This window comes from Phaseolus vulgaris, unplaced genomic scaffold (genome assembly GCF_000499845.2).
Source record: "Phaseolus vulgaris cultivar G19833 unplaced genomic scaffold, P. vulgaris v2.0 scaffold_658, whole genome shotgun sequence".
Lineage (NCBI taxonomy): Eukaryota > Viridiplantae > Streptophyta > Magnoliopsida > Fabales > Fabaceae > Phaseolus > Phaseolus vulgaris.
The window spans coordinates 1,737-15,659 of record NW_027174293.1 but is presented as its reverse complement, the minus strand read 5'-3'; the positions used below and the strand labels follow the sequence as shown (position 1 = coordinate 15,659).

Sequence of the window (13,923 nt, the reverse complement as noted above, 5' to 3'; positions counted from 1 at the left end):
CTTTGCTGATCACCGGGCAGGTGACCGGCGAATTCCAAGCCAAGGATCCACAGATGGCGGCTTACCTAGAATATGTACAGGAGTTAAGAAGGTCTTTTGCCTTGTTCGAAGTGGTGCACGTACCGAGGGAGCAGAATGCCCGAGCTGACTTGCTTGCCAAGCTCGCCAGTTCGGGAAAGGGGGGCAGGCAGAGGACTGTTATACAAGAAACTCTAAAGTCCTTAGTGCCTCCAGGGAAAAGGTAGCCCCTGGGCAAGTTGAGGCGCCAGAGAAAGTCCTTCTCACCCTCGAGTGAGTTCAGGCAAGTTGAAATCGAAAAGTCAGGTGTGTTAACGATTTCAAGTATGGGAAAGGAGGGTTGGAGAAGAACTCTTTCCCCTTGAGTGAGACACCAATATTGACCTAGTAAGACCAGTTAAGTTAAAAGTTAAAGGGTGGTAGGAGAGGTTCGCAGAGGACACCCCACCACCCAAATCATTGTTCTGAAACTCAGGGAGGTAGAGAAGGATCTGAAAGGCGACTCTACCCCTAGATGAGGGAACAATGATGTCAGTTATTTCAGGGTAAAGACTCGGGGAAGGTAGAGAGATCCGAAAGGCAGCTCTCCTCCCAGACGAGCAAAGATGAAATCAGGGGTGGTCCCGTGGGGACGTTCTCAGTTAAGAGGAAGGTGGCGTCGCCAGAAGCCCATTGCACGAAAATGAAACAGAAGAGGATTGCATGGCAAGGGCCCACGTCAGCAAAGTTCCAGGCGACGACGTAGAAATGCCTTTGGCCCTTGGTAGATTGGGCGAGAAAGGGTACAGATATTAAGGTCGACCTAAGCCCTTTTTACCGGATAAGTTAGAAGATTATACATACATACATATATATATTATATGCGTGCACATGAGTATCAAATAGTTCAAACAGAATGAAAATTACAGACCAAAGTCAAGTACAAGAGTTTTCAAGGTTATAAATCAATGGGGGGACGATCTTGCCATCCACAACCTCATTGTACACGGAAAACTCCGAGAGATCCAGATCGGGGAATTTGCAAGCAAACTGCTCCAGAGCTGCTCCGAAGCCGGAAGTGAGAACTTGGGCAGCATCGAGCTGAAGCTCATCGACCTTTGTCTTCAACCCGCTGTTTCTTCACGAGCTTGAGCAAGCTCCTCAGCAGTTTCAGCTAGTTCCTGGGAGGCCTTGTCTCGATCCTGCTCAACTCTTCCCAGAAAGTCTCCCTCTCGATCGATCTCTTCTCTAGGTTGGCCACCTGTTCGGTTCGCCTCCTCTAGCTTGGCGATTTTCTCCCTCAAGGGGACGAGCTTGCTCTCCAGCTCGATGATCTCCTGAAGCTTGTCGTGCAGTTTTCTACGCAATTCATTCTTGTCATCGCGCACGCTTCGGAGCTCGTCTTTGAGAGCATTCTCGACCCGCAGAACTCGATGCCTTGCAGCAGCATGTCACACTTGATCTTCTTAGCTTCAGCCTTCGCGGTGCTTGCGACTTCTTGATGGATGCGGTAGTCGAGTTCTAGCTTCTCCAAGTGGCCTTTCAGCCCTTCGGCGACGATGTGAGGGAGGCACTCGTCGGCCATAGCATGAAGACGCGAATTGAAGTTTTTCAAGGCCTCTTGGAGGGAGCTTGGAAGACCCGGTGTTGATGGAGGGGGCGGGGGTTGGTGCTCACCACCACCCTCGCAAGGTTGGATCACGGGGGGAGCTTCGAAGCGTGGTGGTGAGGTGGGCAGCTCTTCGGCGGCTTGGATGGAGGCTTGCGTATCAGCAAGTTGCTCGGGGCGACCTCAGCAACTGAAGCGTTTGAAAGTGGAACCTCCCCAGCGGACTCGAATGGTGTGGAGGCGTTGGGGGGTTCTCAACGAAGTTTGGAGCGGCGCTCTCAATCGCTGGGGGCTCTGCCACCGCCACCCTCTTCCTCTTGCAGATTAGTCCATCCTCAGTGGCTTCATCCGTCTCTTCATCAGACACTACCCTAGGGGCCTTCCTCTTGGCCTTCTTGAGGGGTAGTTTCTTGCGTTGGGGGCTGGAAAGCGGTGGCTCGAGTGGATCGCTGGCGAAGACTGGCCTTGGGCGGCGGCGATCTCCGCAACAATCGGAACTGTTTGGGAGCCCGCCGCAGCTTGTGGCGCCTAGCTATGGCACGTAACTCAGCCATCTTATCCTTTCCCAGCAACATATCTGCATAGTGGCCCATGATTAGTCCAGTGGTTAACAATGCAAAGAAAGATAAGTAATGAAAGACAACACATAGGGAAAGCTAAAACTATACACGAGACAAAGGTCGGACGACGCAAGTGTAAGTTAAGAAAGCCCAAGGACGACCTATATGGACGTCTAGCTGGCTTCGTGAAACTCATAAGAAATAATGGAGGAGGTGGGGAGAAACCACGTTGCAGGAGGCGACTCCTTCCAAGAATTGCACCAAATCCTTGTCGAGCGACCCCATCTTTTCCGGCCCCCTGGCCTTCCTGAAACTTGACTCCTTCTTCCCCTTGTTACCCAGTACAAGGGGAACCCGTCGAGAAGAGAAGGGTCTTGATTGATGCAGCACACACGTACAAACTTCCCCTTCCAACCTTGTAGGATTGCTGGAAGATAAAAAGAATGGACCTCCCGGCAATCCCATTCAGGCTGACCCATAGACGATCGCCCGGGTTCTTTGCCTCGAACAGGTACAGATACGTCCACAAAGGCCCGGAGCCCCAAGTGTGCACAGATAATCTGGTAAGCTCGCACGAACGCCAGCTGTTGGATGAGCTGGGCGGGAGCTATGTCGAGCTCGGTCAGGAGCTCCCTCTGAAAGCGCGTGAAGGGAAACCGGAGTTTGACCTTCTTGAACATGGTGGTGTAGATGAAGCAGAAAGGGGGTGTCGTCGCTCCCCTGATCATCGGTGCAGATTGGCTCACCGGGAGGACAAGGTCGCACAACACTTTGTCATCATGCTCTTCACTGAAGGAGAGGTTTGCCTTGTCACCCCTCTTGAGGCGAAAGAGGTCAAGGTCGAGTTGACGGAGGAGGTCTCGCCCAACAAGGTTGCGGAGCCCACAGGTATAACCGCTCGAATCTGTAGGGGTTCTACCACCACACTGGTTTGTGGTGGGTTTGGTTGCAGTTGGCTACGGTGAGAAGACACAAGTCTCATGACTCGGTCGGAGGAAGCATTGGGACCCTTGGGGGTCGCGAGAAGAATAGGGGTTGGCCCTACGGGTTTTCGCCGGAGGGTTGCGAGGAGATGGAGGAGGGTTTGGTGGAGTTTTGAACGAGTCATCGAGAAAGCTGCAACAAGATGAAAAGGTATGAGTGTTCGTAAACAGAAAGACTCGACAGAAGAAGAGAAGAGGGAAGAACAAGGGGGCTCGCAGAGAAAGGTTCAGAAACCCTAAACGCAGAGAAGAGAAAAACGAAGCAGAGAAACATCCCACAACGTATGCTCCAGACAAGTATTGGATGATCAAACCGATCAAAATGCAGCAAATATCAGTAGAAGTGGTAAAAAAGTTACCTTTAGACGATCAGAAGAGAGGTCAGAAGGATGGAGGTTGGGAGAATCGGAGCTTTCGCTGGAGTGTTTTGAGAGTTCGAAGAGAGGTAGAAGATAATGAAACAGTGAAATGGCGCGAAGTGTTTAAGATTTTCGAAGAATGTCGAACGTTGCGATAAGCGCAAACGACAATGAACAGTGGCCGTCGATGGGTCCACGGTCAAACGATCGAAGGAGTTGGTGAAGTGTCAAATCAGTGGATGGCCCGGGCATTAGCGCACGAAGCCACGTAGATCGCCGAAGTTAACTTATCTTCTTTACCAGAAGAATGCAGCCCGGGTACCGATCGAGTCATCAAGAGCGATGACGTGATCAAGAAGTGCGCATGGTCGCCGATCGTAAAGATGGCAGTCTGCAACATATGAGACCGCCGGCTGTGCGTCGCCAAAATGAAAGACCAAGCGGTCCGACATCACTACAAGCAGCGCATCGCCAACTTTCCCAATAAGCTCGGAGCGAAGATTGGAGGTTCAAATAAGAAGGTTCAAACGAACGAGCATCCCTCACAAATACGAAGGCCAAGCCAAAGCCATAAGTGAAATGATCAGAAGCAGGGTGTGCAGTGTAGCCCAAAGGGAATGAATGGGGAGGCGAGTAAATGCTATCCAAGGAATTCATGCCAAACATGACGAAGGGGAATATAGGGAGTAACTCGCGCGGCATAGCAAGGAACGCAAGCATGCAAAAATAAATCGGACAGCATTCAACATAAAAAAAACGTAAAGCCAGAGTTATAGTTACAGACAGAGTTCATAATAGTGCAAGATGAAAATATAATCCTGTACACGTTCTAATGTTTGCACGGGAAGCAAAAAACAGGTTACTCATCAGTGGCCCCAAGAGTTTGAGCAATACGACGAAGAAGCCCGTCTCCGAATCTCAAGGCCTGAGTCAGCAGTGTTCTCTGATGATCGTTTATCTTCGAACCTACGCAAGAAAAGGATCAAGCACAGTAAGAGAAGGCACGAAACAAAGCATTCGAAACAAAATCATACAAGAAATCCAACGAAAGCAGGGAGTAGGGGGGTCATAAGGAAAGCCTCCCGCACATATGCATTTTCCAGAAGCTCGGCATTATACTCTAGGCTATCAAGGCAACCGCGTCAAAACCTCCAGCACCCGCCAGGATCTGCAAGCCTCCTGATCCCTTGGAGACAGCTTCTTAAGAGGCTTGGATTCAAGGCTCTGGCGTCCTTTGTCCAATACAAAGGAAAGCCGTCCAGAGCAGAAGGCACAAGCCTGGAACAGCACACCTTGAAGAACCTGCCTTTCCACCCTGTGAAGGTTTGCTGGAAAGGGGTCAAAAGAATCCTACCAGAAACGTTACTGAGAGTCACCCAGAGGTTATTTCTCTAGCTCTTCACCTCAAAGAAGTGAAGGAAGATGTCTACGGAGGGTGCACATCCTAGGAAACCAAACAGAATGTCGAAGGCTTAACGAAGGCCCAACTGTCAGGATACAGTTGGGTTGGGGCAGCGTTCATCTCTGTTAGCAGCTCTCTCTCGAACCTAGAAAAAGGAAGGCGCACGCCGACACGCTTAAAGTCCACCTGGTAAAAATAGAAAAAGGGACTCCATTGTTGGACCGCTCATCCCCACACACCGGCTCTCCTAAGGTGCAAGGGAGCACGACGATGTCCTCTTTGCGAAGGCACGACGATCATAGGAACACTCTTCCCCCACGTGTTCCCTCAGGGCCCTGGTGGAAAGTAAGCTAGAGAATTCGTCAAGAAGTTCACTCGAAGCCCAAGGGTAAAGATCCTTGTGACCCACTCTGGAGGAAGAAGGGTTGGTAGACATTTTAGTACGTAACTGCCAGTGAAGAAACTGAAGGTCAAGGAGGAAGGATCCAACAGCGGAATAGAAGGAAAGTTTACAAGGAAAGAACACGGAACAAGGAGTTCTAAGAAGAAGATGAATATCGCAAGAAAGATGCGAAAGAAGTAAAGACAGTGAGTTAAGGCACGGGGTTTTCAAAGATTCAAGCGTGACAGTTGAAGCAGTAAAGGACGTTAAAGCGAACGCCTTACGATTGGGCCACGTGTCACGAGATAGAGGTGCGAACTGAAGTGTCATCTTTCTCGCTCAGAGAATATCACATCGTCAGAGTCCTTGAGGGTACATCGCGTCGGCGACGCAGAAATGTCACGTCAACCAGTCGGGCAGTGACACGTCGTCAAACGCCGCAAGGGCAACAGGGGTAAGGCCTTAGTCTTTTCGCAGAAACAAGCCATCAGCTTAAGACTAGGGGGCTTGTGTACCGTCCCGGGTGATCAACCAAAGGTCAAAGTCAAAGTCAACACGTAGAGAGACGTCGCCCAAGGGAACTTCGCCTAAGAGAGAAATCGCCAAGAAGATGCATAGCCTCGACAGTCCAGAACAGTAACAAGGTAAAGAAAGGTGGCTCCAAGCCCATAAGTTTTAGTGCCAGCAGGGGGTAAACCTGGCACATGAAGTACCTACGACCACTGCTGAGAAACCCTGGTATAGATACGACCCATGAGAGGGCCACGACCAGGGTTAGACCACGTGCATGGTACGAAATAAAGGTATACATATCCATGGCAAGTAACCAGTGATTGGGGCGCATGAGTTGGCGCCCAAATAGTATGATGGCGCGAGAGATAAAGCGTTCCAGTTAGAGCCCAAGGAGCCGCAAGGTTATTCATTGCACTCCAGATAAGGAAAGTCCATGGGCCAGATACGCCAAGATCCTAGGGATAGCGGCGCAAGGACCTTCTCCAAGGAACCCTAGATAATAGCAGCAGCGCAAAGGTAAACCCTAGTTTTCACCTATATAAAGGGCACGAAGAACCCTAGTAAGGTACGCTTTCACAGTTACACGAGTTTTAACCTAATTCTCATAAGTCACACAGAGCACAAACCCTAGTTGTCTTCGCAGCACCCGCAGTGAGCACAAGGCAATTAGGGCAACACAGTTTTAGCCACACAGTTTCAGTCATTGAGATTATCATACAGTTTTCAGTCACTTTGGTGTTTCTTGCTAGCTGACTTGATCGTCGGAGTGCAAACGACCGCGAGGGCACCCCTTTCTTCACTTCTTTCAGGTACTCACAGAAGGAGCAAGACGAAGGTGCCCTAGCTCGCGAGGACAGGCCACGTGCAAAGATGATCCCGGTCAGCCGGACAGAACAACGTCTGAGTGTGATTCTAAGTTGTTTATATAAATATACGAGGGATCGATATTTAGGAAACATTCTTAAGGATTTTATATGCGAGGGATCGATATAAATGAATTTTCTACGGGCATCAATTTCAATCAAAGAACTCAATATTAACATGCTAATCAAAATGCATGAGAGTGGGGGAGATGGAACCTAATCCCTATTTTTCCAATTGAAACAACTAATTCTTTGTTTGTTTTCTTATTGATCAGTGCCAACACAATCACTTCAAAACTCTTTTTATTGTTTTGTTGTTATATTTAGTGAATATTGTACCCGATAATTCACTGTTCCTTGTGGGTTCGATATCCGTCCTTAGGGACAAGTATTACTTCTAACATGACAAACGGGGTGTACTTGCCGTAAAAAGTCATCAACGCTATAATTTGTTAAACGTTTTAGATGTCCAATATCTTGGGTTTGATCACATCAAGGAACTTATCATGATGATCTTGATTTTCTCTCATCTTTCAAGAGTGTGTTAAGGGTGGACACAAAGATTTTTTCTCACAAGATGGATTTCTTTTTAAAGGTAAACGACTTTGTGTTCCTAAAGGATCTATAAGACTATCTCTTGTTAGAGAAGTTCATGAGGGTGGGCTTATGGGAAATTTTGGGGTCATTAAGACTTAGAAACATGCATGAACATTTCTTTTGGCCTCACATGCGCAAATCTGTACATAGCTTCCATGATAAATGTATAGCATGTAGGAAGGCTAAATCTAAAGTCATCCCCATGGTTTATATACCCCTCTTCCTATCCCAACAATGCCTTGGGTTGATATTTCTATGGATTTCATCATAGGATTACCCAAGACATCGAAGGGTAAGGATTCCATCTTTGTGGTAGTGGACCGTTTTTCTAAAATAGCTCATTTATTCCATGCCACAAAGTGGATGATGTTTGTCATATTGCAAATCTCTTCTTTAATGAAGTTGTTCGTTTACATGGACTTCCTAGAAGTATAGTATCCGATTGGGATTCCAAGTTCTTGAGTCACTTTTTGATATGGTTCCAATAGCAAGATATAGATGATTCTTTGACATTTTATTGAATCAACTTGAGTTGGAGAATGAATAGGCACTTTTAATAGAAATAGATCAATGTTCTATGTTTCAAGAACTCACCAAAACTTGCGCCAAACACCAAACTCACATGGAAGACCCATTTCTTGCCAATTGAACCGATTAAAAGAAGTAAGAAAACAAATTAACCATTTAAATTGCTTAGAAATTGAACTGCATCGAACAAATTAATAGGAAATGAAGAAGAACCAAATGAAACCAGCCAAAGAGAAGAAGAACCGAATCATAACAAGAATTAAGCTAAAGCACCGAATGAAATTGAAAGAATAGGAACCTAAGACATGTTTTAGCTTCGTATGAACATGGAGATGAAATGAAAAGATGGAGAAGAGAGGAACTTATGTGAATGAAGAACATGGTTGATGGACACGCCACTTGAAGTATGAATGCTCTAAGATAAGTGTGAATTGCCGCCACTTGAGGGAACCAAGGCTCTCAAGATGAGACTAGGAAGAGGAGAAAACAAGTTCTCACACACTCAATCACCAATTTGGGAGAGTTTTGCTACTTCAAACATCAATTCTGAATTATGAAGGACCTAAGCCCTCCTTTTATAGGAGCAAGGGTTGATCATTTGCTTACAAAGCTTATTCCATAAGCTACCCAAAAGACTCCTACACTCACGCCCCTACTAAGCTCACTCCCCAAGCTTCTAGAATTTTCTAAACTAAAATCTAAAGATGCTTTTACAAAAGAGGTGTCTAATGTTTCCCTCTAAGCACCTTTTAATACAAAAGATACTATAAAAAGAGAAAACAATCTTCCACTATTTCCTAATTCCTTAAACTTGCTCCTTGTAAGCCTATGAGGTGGGCTAATGACTTCTTGAGCGTCTTCAACTTGGGACTCTACCTCCTCTTGTCCTTGATTATTGGCTTCTATTTCTTCTTGATCTTGATCTCCATCATACTCCCCGAGTTGGAGAGAATCGACCACGAATTCTGGAGACCTACAGAAAAAGGAGTTAGATCACTGATATTAAATGTATGACTACCAAGGTATGTATCAGGCATATCTAACTCAGAAGCATTGTTATTAATCCTCTTTAGTACTTGGAAAGGTCCATCACCACGAGGCATTAGTTCGGACTTCCTTTGAGTAGGAAAACGATCTTTCCTCAAGTGAAGCCAAACCCAATCACCCTCATCAAATAACAATGCTTTTCTCCTTTTATTCGCAAGTTCAGCATACTTGCCAACCTTCTTCTCAATTCTCATCTTGATGTCTTTATGCAAAGTTTTCACAAAAGAAGCCATTGCATCCCCATATTTGCACAAGACATCCTCAAGTATGGGAATAGGAAGAAGATCAAGAGGTGTTAAGGGATTGAACCCATAGACAACCTCGAAAGGAGAATGTGAGGTGGTAGAATTACTACACGATTATAAGCAAATTCAACATGTGGTAGTAAATTCTCCCACACTCTAGGATTTCTCGAAATAAAGCATCGCAACATTTGTCCCAAAGTTCTATTTACCACTTCGGTTTGACCATCGGTTTGTGGGTGACAAGTGGTAGAAAATAAAAGTTTAGTACCAAGCTTTCCCCACAAGGTCTTCCAAAAGTGACTCAAGAACTTGGAATCTCTATCGGACACAATAGTTCTTGGAATCCCATGCAAACGAACTACTTTTTGAAAGAAGAGGTTTGCAATATGACATGCATCATCCACTTTGTGGCAAGGAATAAAGTGAGCCATCTTTGAAAAACGATCCACTACCACAAAAATGGAATCCTTTCCCTTTGATGTCTTGGGTAGTCCTAAGATGAAATCCATAGAAATGTCAACCCAAGGCATTGAAGGGATAGGAAGAGGAGTATATAAACCATGGGGATGCAATCTAGATTTAGCTTTGCGGCAAGCTATGCATTTTTCACACAAACTGTACCGTCCCGTATCCGGGCGTTGACAAAGTCAAGGTCAAAGTTAACGCCTGGAGTCAAAGTCAACACAAGGCGTCGCCTAGGTGAAGATACGCCAAGTGCCAGCGTCGCCAAGAGGAAGCGTCGCCAAGGCAAGGCGTCGCCTAGGTGAAGGCGTCGCCCAACCAGGGCGTCGCCACGATCAAATATCATTAAGTCAAGGCAATCACAATGCGGTTCCCCGATACCCGTGGGTAGGAAAAACCATGGAGGGAGCGACACCGTGGGAAGGCCTCAGGTCCCGATAATTCGGGGTAGTGATAAAGAGAAGGAAAAGGTGGCTTCGAGGCCATAGTGATAGCACCAGTGTAGGGCAGCCTGACTCGTGAAGTACCCCTGCCGCCCCATAGACACCTTTGGGACAGATACGACTCACGGGGAGGGTCACGCCCAGGGTAGCCAGGTGCAGGGTACGAGAGGAAGGCAGATACGCTCTCAAAGTGAGTGACTAGATGATTGGGGGCATGAGTTGGCACCCAAAAAGTCACCCCTTGCGCAGTAGCACTCCCAGGCAGGAGGACTCACACGTAGAAACGTCCCCAGCTGGGCAGAAACGCCCCCAGATGGGGTCATGGCGTCGTGAGGCCCTCCACGTGTACGACAGCCAGGTCAGAATAGAAACACCCTTTAGTCAGGTACCAGGTAATTAAAGTCATTTAGTACAGTTTCTGTTTCGAGCGTTCAAGGTACTATAAAGGCTCCCAAGCGTTTCAACGTCTTAAATGCGCTGCGTTTTCTAATTAGACACGCTGATTGAGTGCGTTACATTTGTGATTCAAAGCGCTTTAAGGTGCTTTAAATGCTTAGGTAGTTTAAATAGCGCTGAGAATGTTGGATCGTATGGGCATACCACACCACGCCCCAATCCTCTACCATGGAGACACCTTTCAGTTTGGTGTACGGGTCGGACGCGATGATTTCGGTAGAAATACATGAAAGCTCACCACGTTTTCAAAACTTTGTGGTAGAGGAATCTAATGAAGAAAGGCGGGTAAACCTGGATCTACTAGACGAGGCCAGGGAAGAAGCCAGAATAAAAGCTGAAGCGATGAAGAGAAGAGTAGAGCGGCAATATAGCTCTAAGGTAAAGCCACGACAGTTTCAGATCGGCGACCTAGTGATGAGGAAGGCCCACCCATACGAACTGGAGAATAAGCTGTCTCCCAAGTGGACCGGACCCTTCAGAGTCACTGAGGCTAAGGGCAACGGTTCGTACAGCCTAGAGACCTTGGATGGAGGTCCTATCCCGCGCAGTTGGAATGCAGCCAACTTAAAATTTTATTTTAGTTGACTTATGTAAGCAGCCATGTAACAATTTAGTTTTCTCGGGGGTTTTTTAACGAGGTCACCTGAATAAAAGAAAAAACAAGTTTGAGGAAAAGCCGTGCCTTGGTTTTCAGCCTTTACTTTTCTCTGTTTGAAGTAGTGTGAGGCATCGCCAAGTCAAGGCGTCGCCTAGGTGAAGGCGTCGCCAAGAGAGAAGACGTCGCCCAGAGAAAAGGCATCGCCAAGAAGACAGGTGTCGCCTGAGTACAGGCGCCGTTGAGGAACATCAAGAAGGAAAAGCGCACAATATACGAAACGTATGCAAAGTAAAGCGGCGTTGCAAAAAATCAAGTATGGTATAGAAAAGTTGATGTTACAAGCAATGTTCGGTACAAATGGGCGTAAGGCGGTTAGGGCCAATATTACAACTCATGCAAAACACAAACGAGCCACTTCTCAGTGGCCATCGGAGTCAGCACTGGAGGAAGACGAAGCCCTGATCCCAGCCCGCAGAGCTCGGGTGAGTCGTGTCCTCCTCTCTCGGTTTATTTTCGAACCTGCACCAAGGGAGATAAATGTGTCAGAGACATCATGAAGCAAGACATGCACAGATAGAAAGCAATAAAGGCCGAAGTTTCTAGGGCAGTGACTCTTACATATGTACTTTTCAAGAGTTCCAGCGTTGAACTCCAAGCTGATCAAGGTGGCGGAGTCGAAACTTCCCGCCTCAGCAAGAATCCGGCAAGCCACCTGGTCATTCGGAGCCAGCTTCTTGAAGGGTTTGGTTTTGAGAACCCTCGCCTCCCTCACCCAATACAGTGGAAAACCATCCAGGGCGTTGGGAACGAGGTCAGTGCAACAGATCTTGAAGAACCGGCCTTTCCACCCGGTGAATGAGTTTTGGAAGGGTGTTAGGAGAACTCTCCCGGGAACGTTACTGAGAGTTACCCAGAGGTTGTGCCTTTGCCTCTTCACCTCAAAGAAGTGAAGAAAGAGGTCAACCAAGGGCGCACAACCCAGAAACCCGAAGAGGATGTCAAAGGCTTTGACAAAGGCCCAACTGTTGGGGTATAACTGGGCCGGAGCGACATGGATCTCCGTCAGCAGTTCCTTCTCGAACCGGGAGAAGGGCAGGCGCACGCCGATGGTCTTGAAAACCACCTGGTAAAAGTAGAAGAAGGGGACCCCTTCGTTGGCCCGATCATCTCCACAGACTGGCTCCCCTAGAGTGCAAGGGAGCACAACAATGTCGTCATCATGCCTCCTCGCGAAGGCACGGTGATCATAGGAGCATGAATCTCCTTTGTGTTCCCTTATGGCCTTGGTGGCGAGTAAGCATGAGCATTCGTCAAGAAGCTCACTCGAAGCCCAAGGGTACAGGTCCTTGGGATTGACCCTGGGGAAGGTAGCATGAGAGGACATTCTTTAACAAGATTAGGGATTGTCGAAGGCGTATGGCCCGCCGGTAACGCAAGAGTCGAGCGATGGTCGGAGCGAACGCTGGAAGAGCCCTTCGCGAGAGGAGAAAGGGTGCAAGAAGAAAGGGTCCAAGAAGAAAGGGTGCAAGAAGAGATAGTGTAAGTAGGTTATGAAGAGTGCAGAAATGATGAGAATAGTTTCAGAGTTTGAAGAGTTAAATAAAGCGGTTAGAGCACCAAACGACGCAAGTAGAAGTACTGCAATTAGAGCATTGAACGACGCGAATGGATGCACCGCACGATCGGGCCACGTGGCAGAAGATGGAAGGGTGGCCCTGGCATCCCTGGTTAAACTCAGAACACGTCGTATCGACAGAATACCCAGTGGTACGATGCGCCGTCGAAAGTGGGTCAGGGGCGCAGTAGGAGTCAGGATCAAGTCGAATGACTGAACGTCCCATCAGCCATACAAGGAGCGCCACGTGGATCAAGTCGAATGACTGAACGTCCCATCAGCCATACAAGAAGCGCCACGTGGATGGCACGGGGAGAACCTTGAGCTCTTCGCTGTCCCCAGGGTCGACCAAGGCCAAGGTCAAAGTCAATGTCAAGGTAAAGACGACGCCCAAGGCGACGCCAGCATGAGACGCCCGTGGCGTCGCCTGGAAGGACATAAAGGACGACGCCAGCGTAAGACGTCGCGGGCGTCGCCAACCAAAAAATCAGCGAGGTTGCCTCCCCAATACCCACAGGTAGGAAAGACTGTGGAGGGAGACGAAGTCGAAAAGGGCAAAGTTAGTTACTGGCGTCGCCTCCCCGATACCCATAGGTAGGAAAGACTGTGGAGGGAGACGAGACCGCCAAAACGCCAGCGAATCACTGGCAGGGCGTTCCCCGATACCTATGGGAAGGAAAGACCATGGAGGGAACGACCCCCCCCCCCCCAAAGCACTCGGCGTTTCAGACACCCGAGGACGATACGGCGCTGCTGTAGCAGGCCTCTCCTTAGGCGTGGGCGTCGGGCGTTAAGGATCAAGGGAAGGACCGTTTGGGTGTTAGAGACACCCCGTGGACGATACGGCACCATTAGGTGAGCCTCTCCATGGGCGTGGGCATTGGCGCGTGACCTTTCCCGGGCATACAAGGCCGCCCAACGAAGTGAAAGAAGCGAGTATAATACAAGCAAAACAACCGAAGCACGCGAAGGCAAAGGATGAGAATAAAATCACACAGGCAGAATTTTATGTCGCGAGGACACGAAAGTAATCATACAAAATCCCAGAGTTGTAGCAAGAGTGCAGACGATTCAACGAATTACAAGTTTATCGAAGAAAGTTAAAACAAGTATAAAGGAATGGACTGATGATCGAGGGTGGCGGCTCAATCGTCTATCTCCAGAGGCACGACCTTTCCGTCAACAATGTGGTGAGTGGAATCCCAGCTGGAAATGTCGATCCCCGGGTTCATGCAGATTGCTTGAGCCAAAGCTTCCTGGAATC

At 48.1% G+C, this 13,923-nt stretch overlaps 1 protein-coding gene across 1 annotated transcript; it reads right to left on the bottom strand.

Annotated features, from left to right (window-relative positions):
• Nucleotides 1-1,121: 1,121 nt before the first annotated feature.
• Nucleotides 1,122-9,073, bottom strand: LOC137817691 (uncharacterized). The gene is made up of 3 exons (XM_068620939.1): nt 9,009-9,073; nt 8,575-8,766; nt 1,122-1,434 (listed from the first exon to the last, which is right to left on the bottom strand). The coding sequence occupies exons 1-3, from the start codon at nt 9,071-9,073 to the stop codon at nt 1,122-1,124; spliced, it is 570 nt and encodes a 189-aa protein (XP_068477040.1).
• Between the last annotated feature and the right edge of the window lie 4,850 nt (nt 9,074-13,923).

Bases quoted from the DNA above. Each gene is read 5' to 3' on its own strand.
- LOC137817691 (XM_068620939.1), bottom strand. From the start codon at position 9,073: ATGGCTTCTTTTGTGAAAACTTTGCATAAAGACATCAAGATGAGAATT. The intron at 8,767-9,008 runs GTATGCTGAACT...CTTTTTCTGTAG, and splicing joins ATTGAGAAGAAGGTTGGCAA to GTCTCCAGAATTCGTGGTCG. The intron at 1,435-8,574 runs GTTTTCTCTTTT...TGCTGCTGCAAG, and splicing joins TTAGGAAATAGTGGAAGATT to GCATCGAGTTCTGCGGGTCG.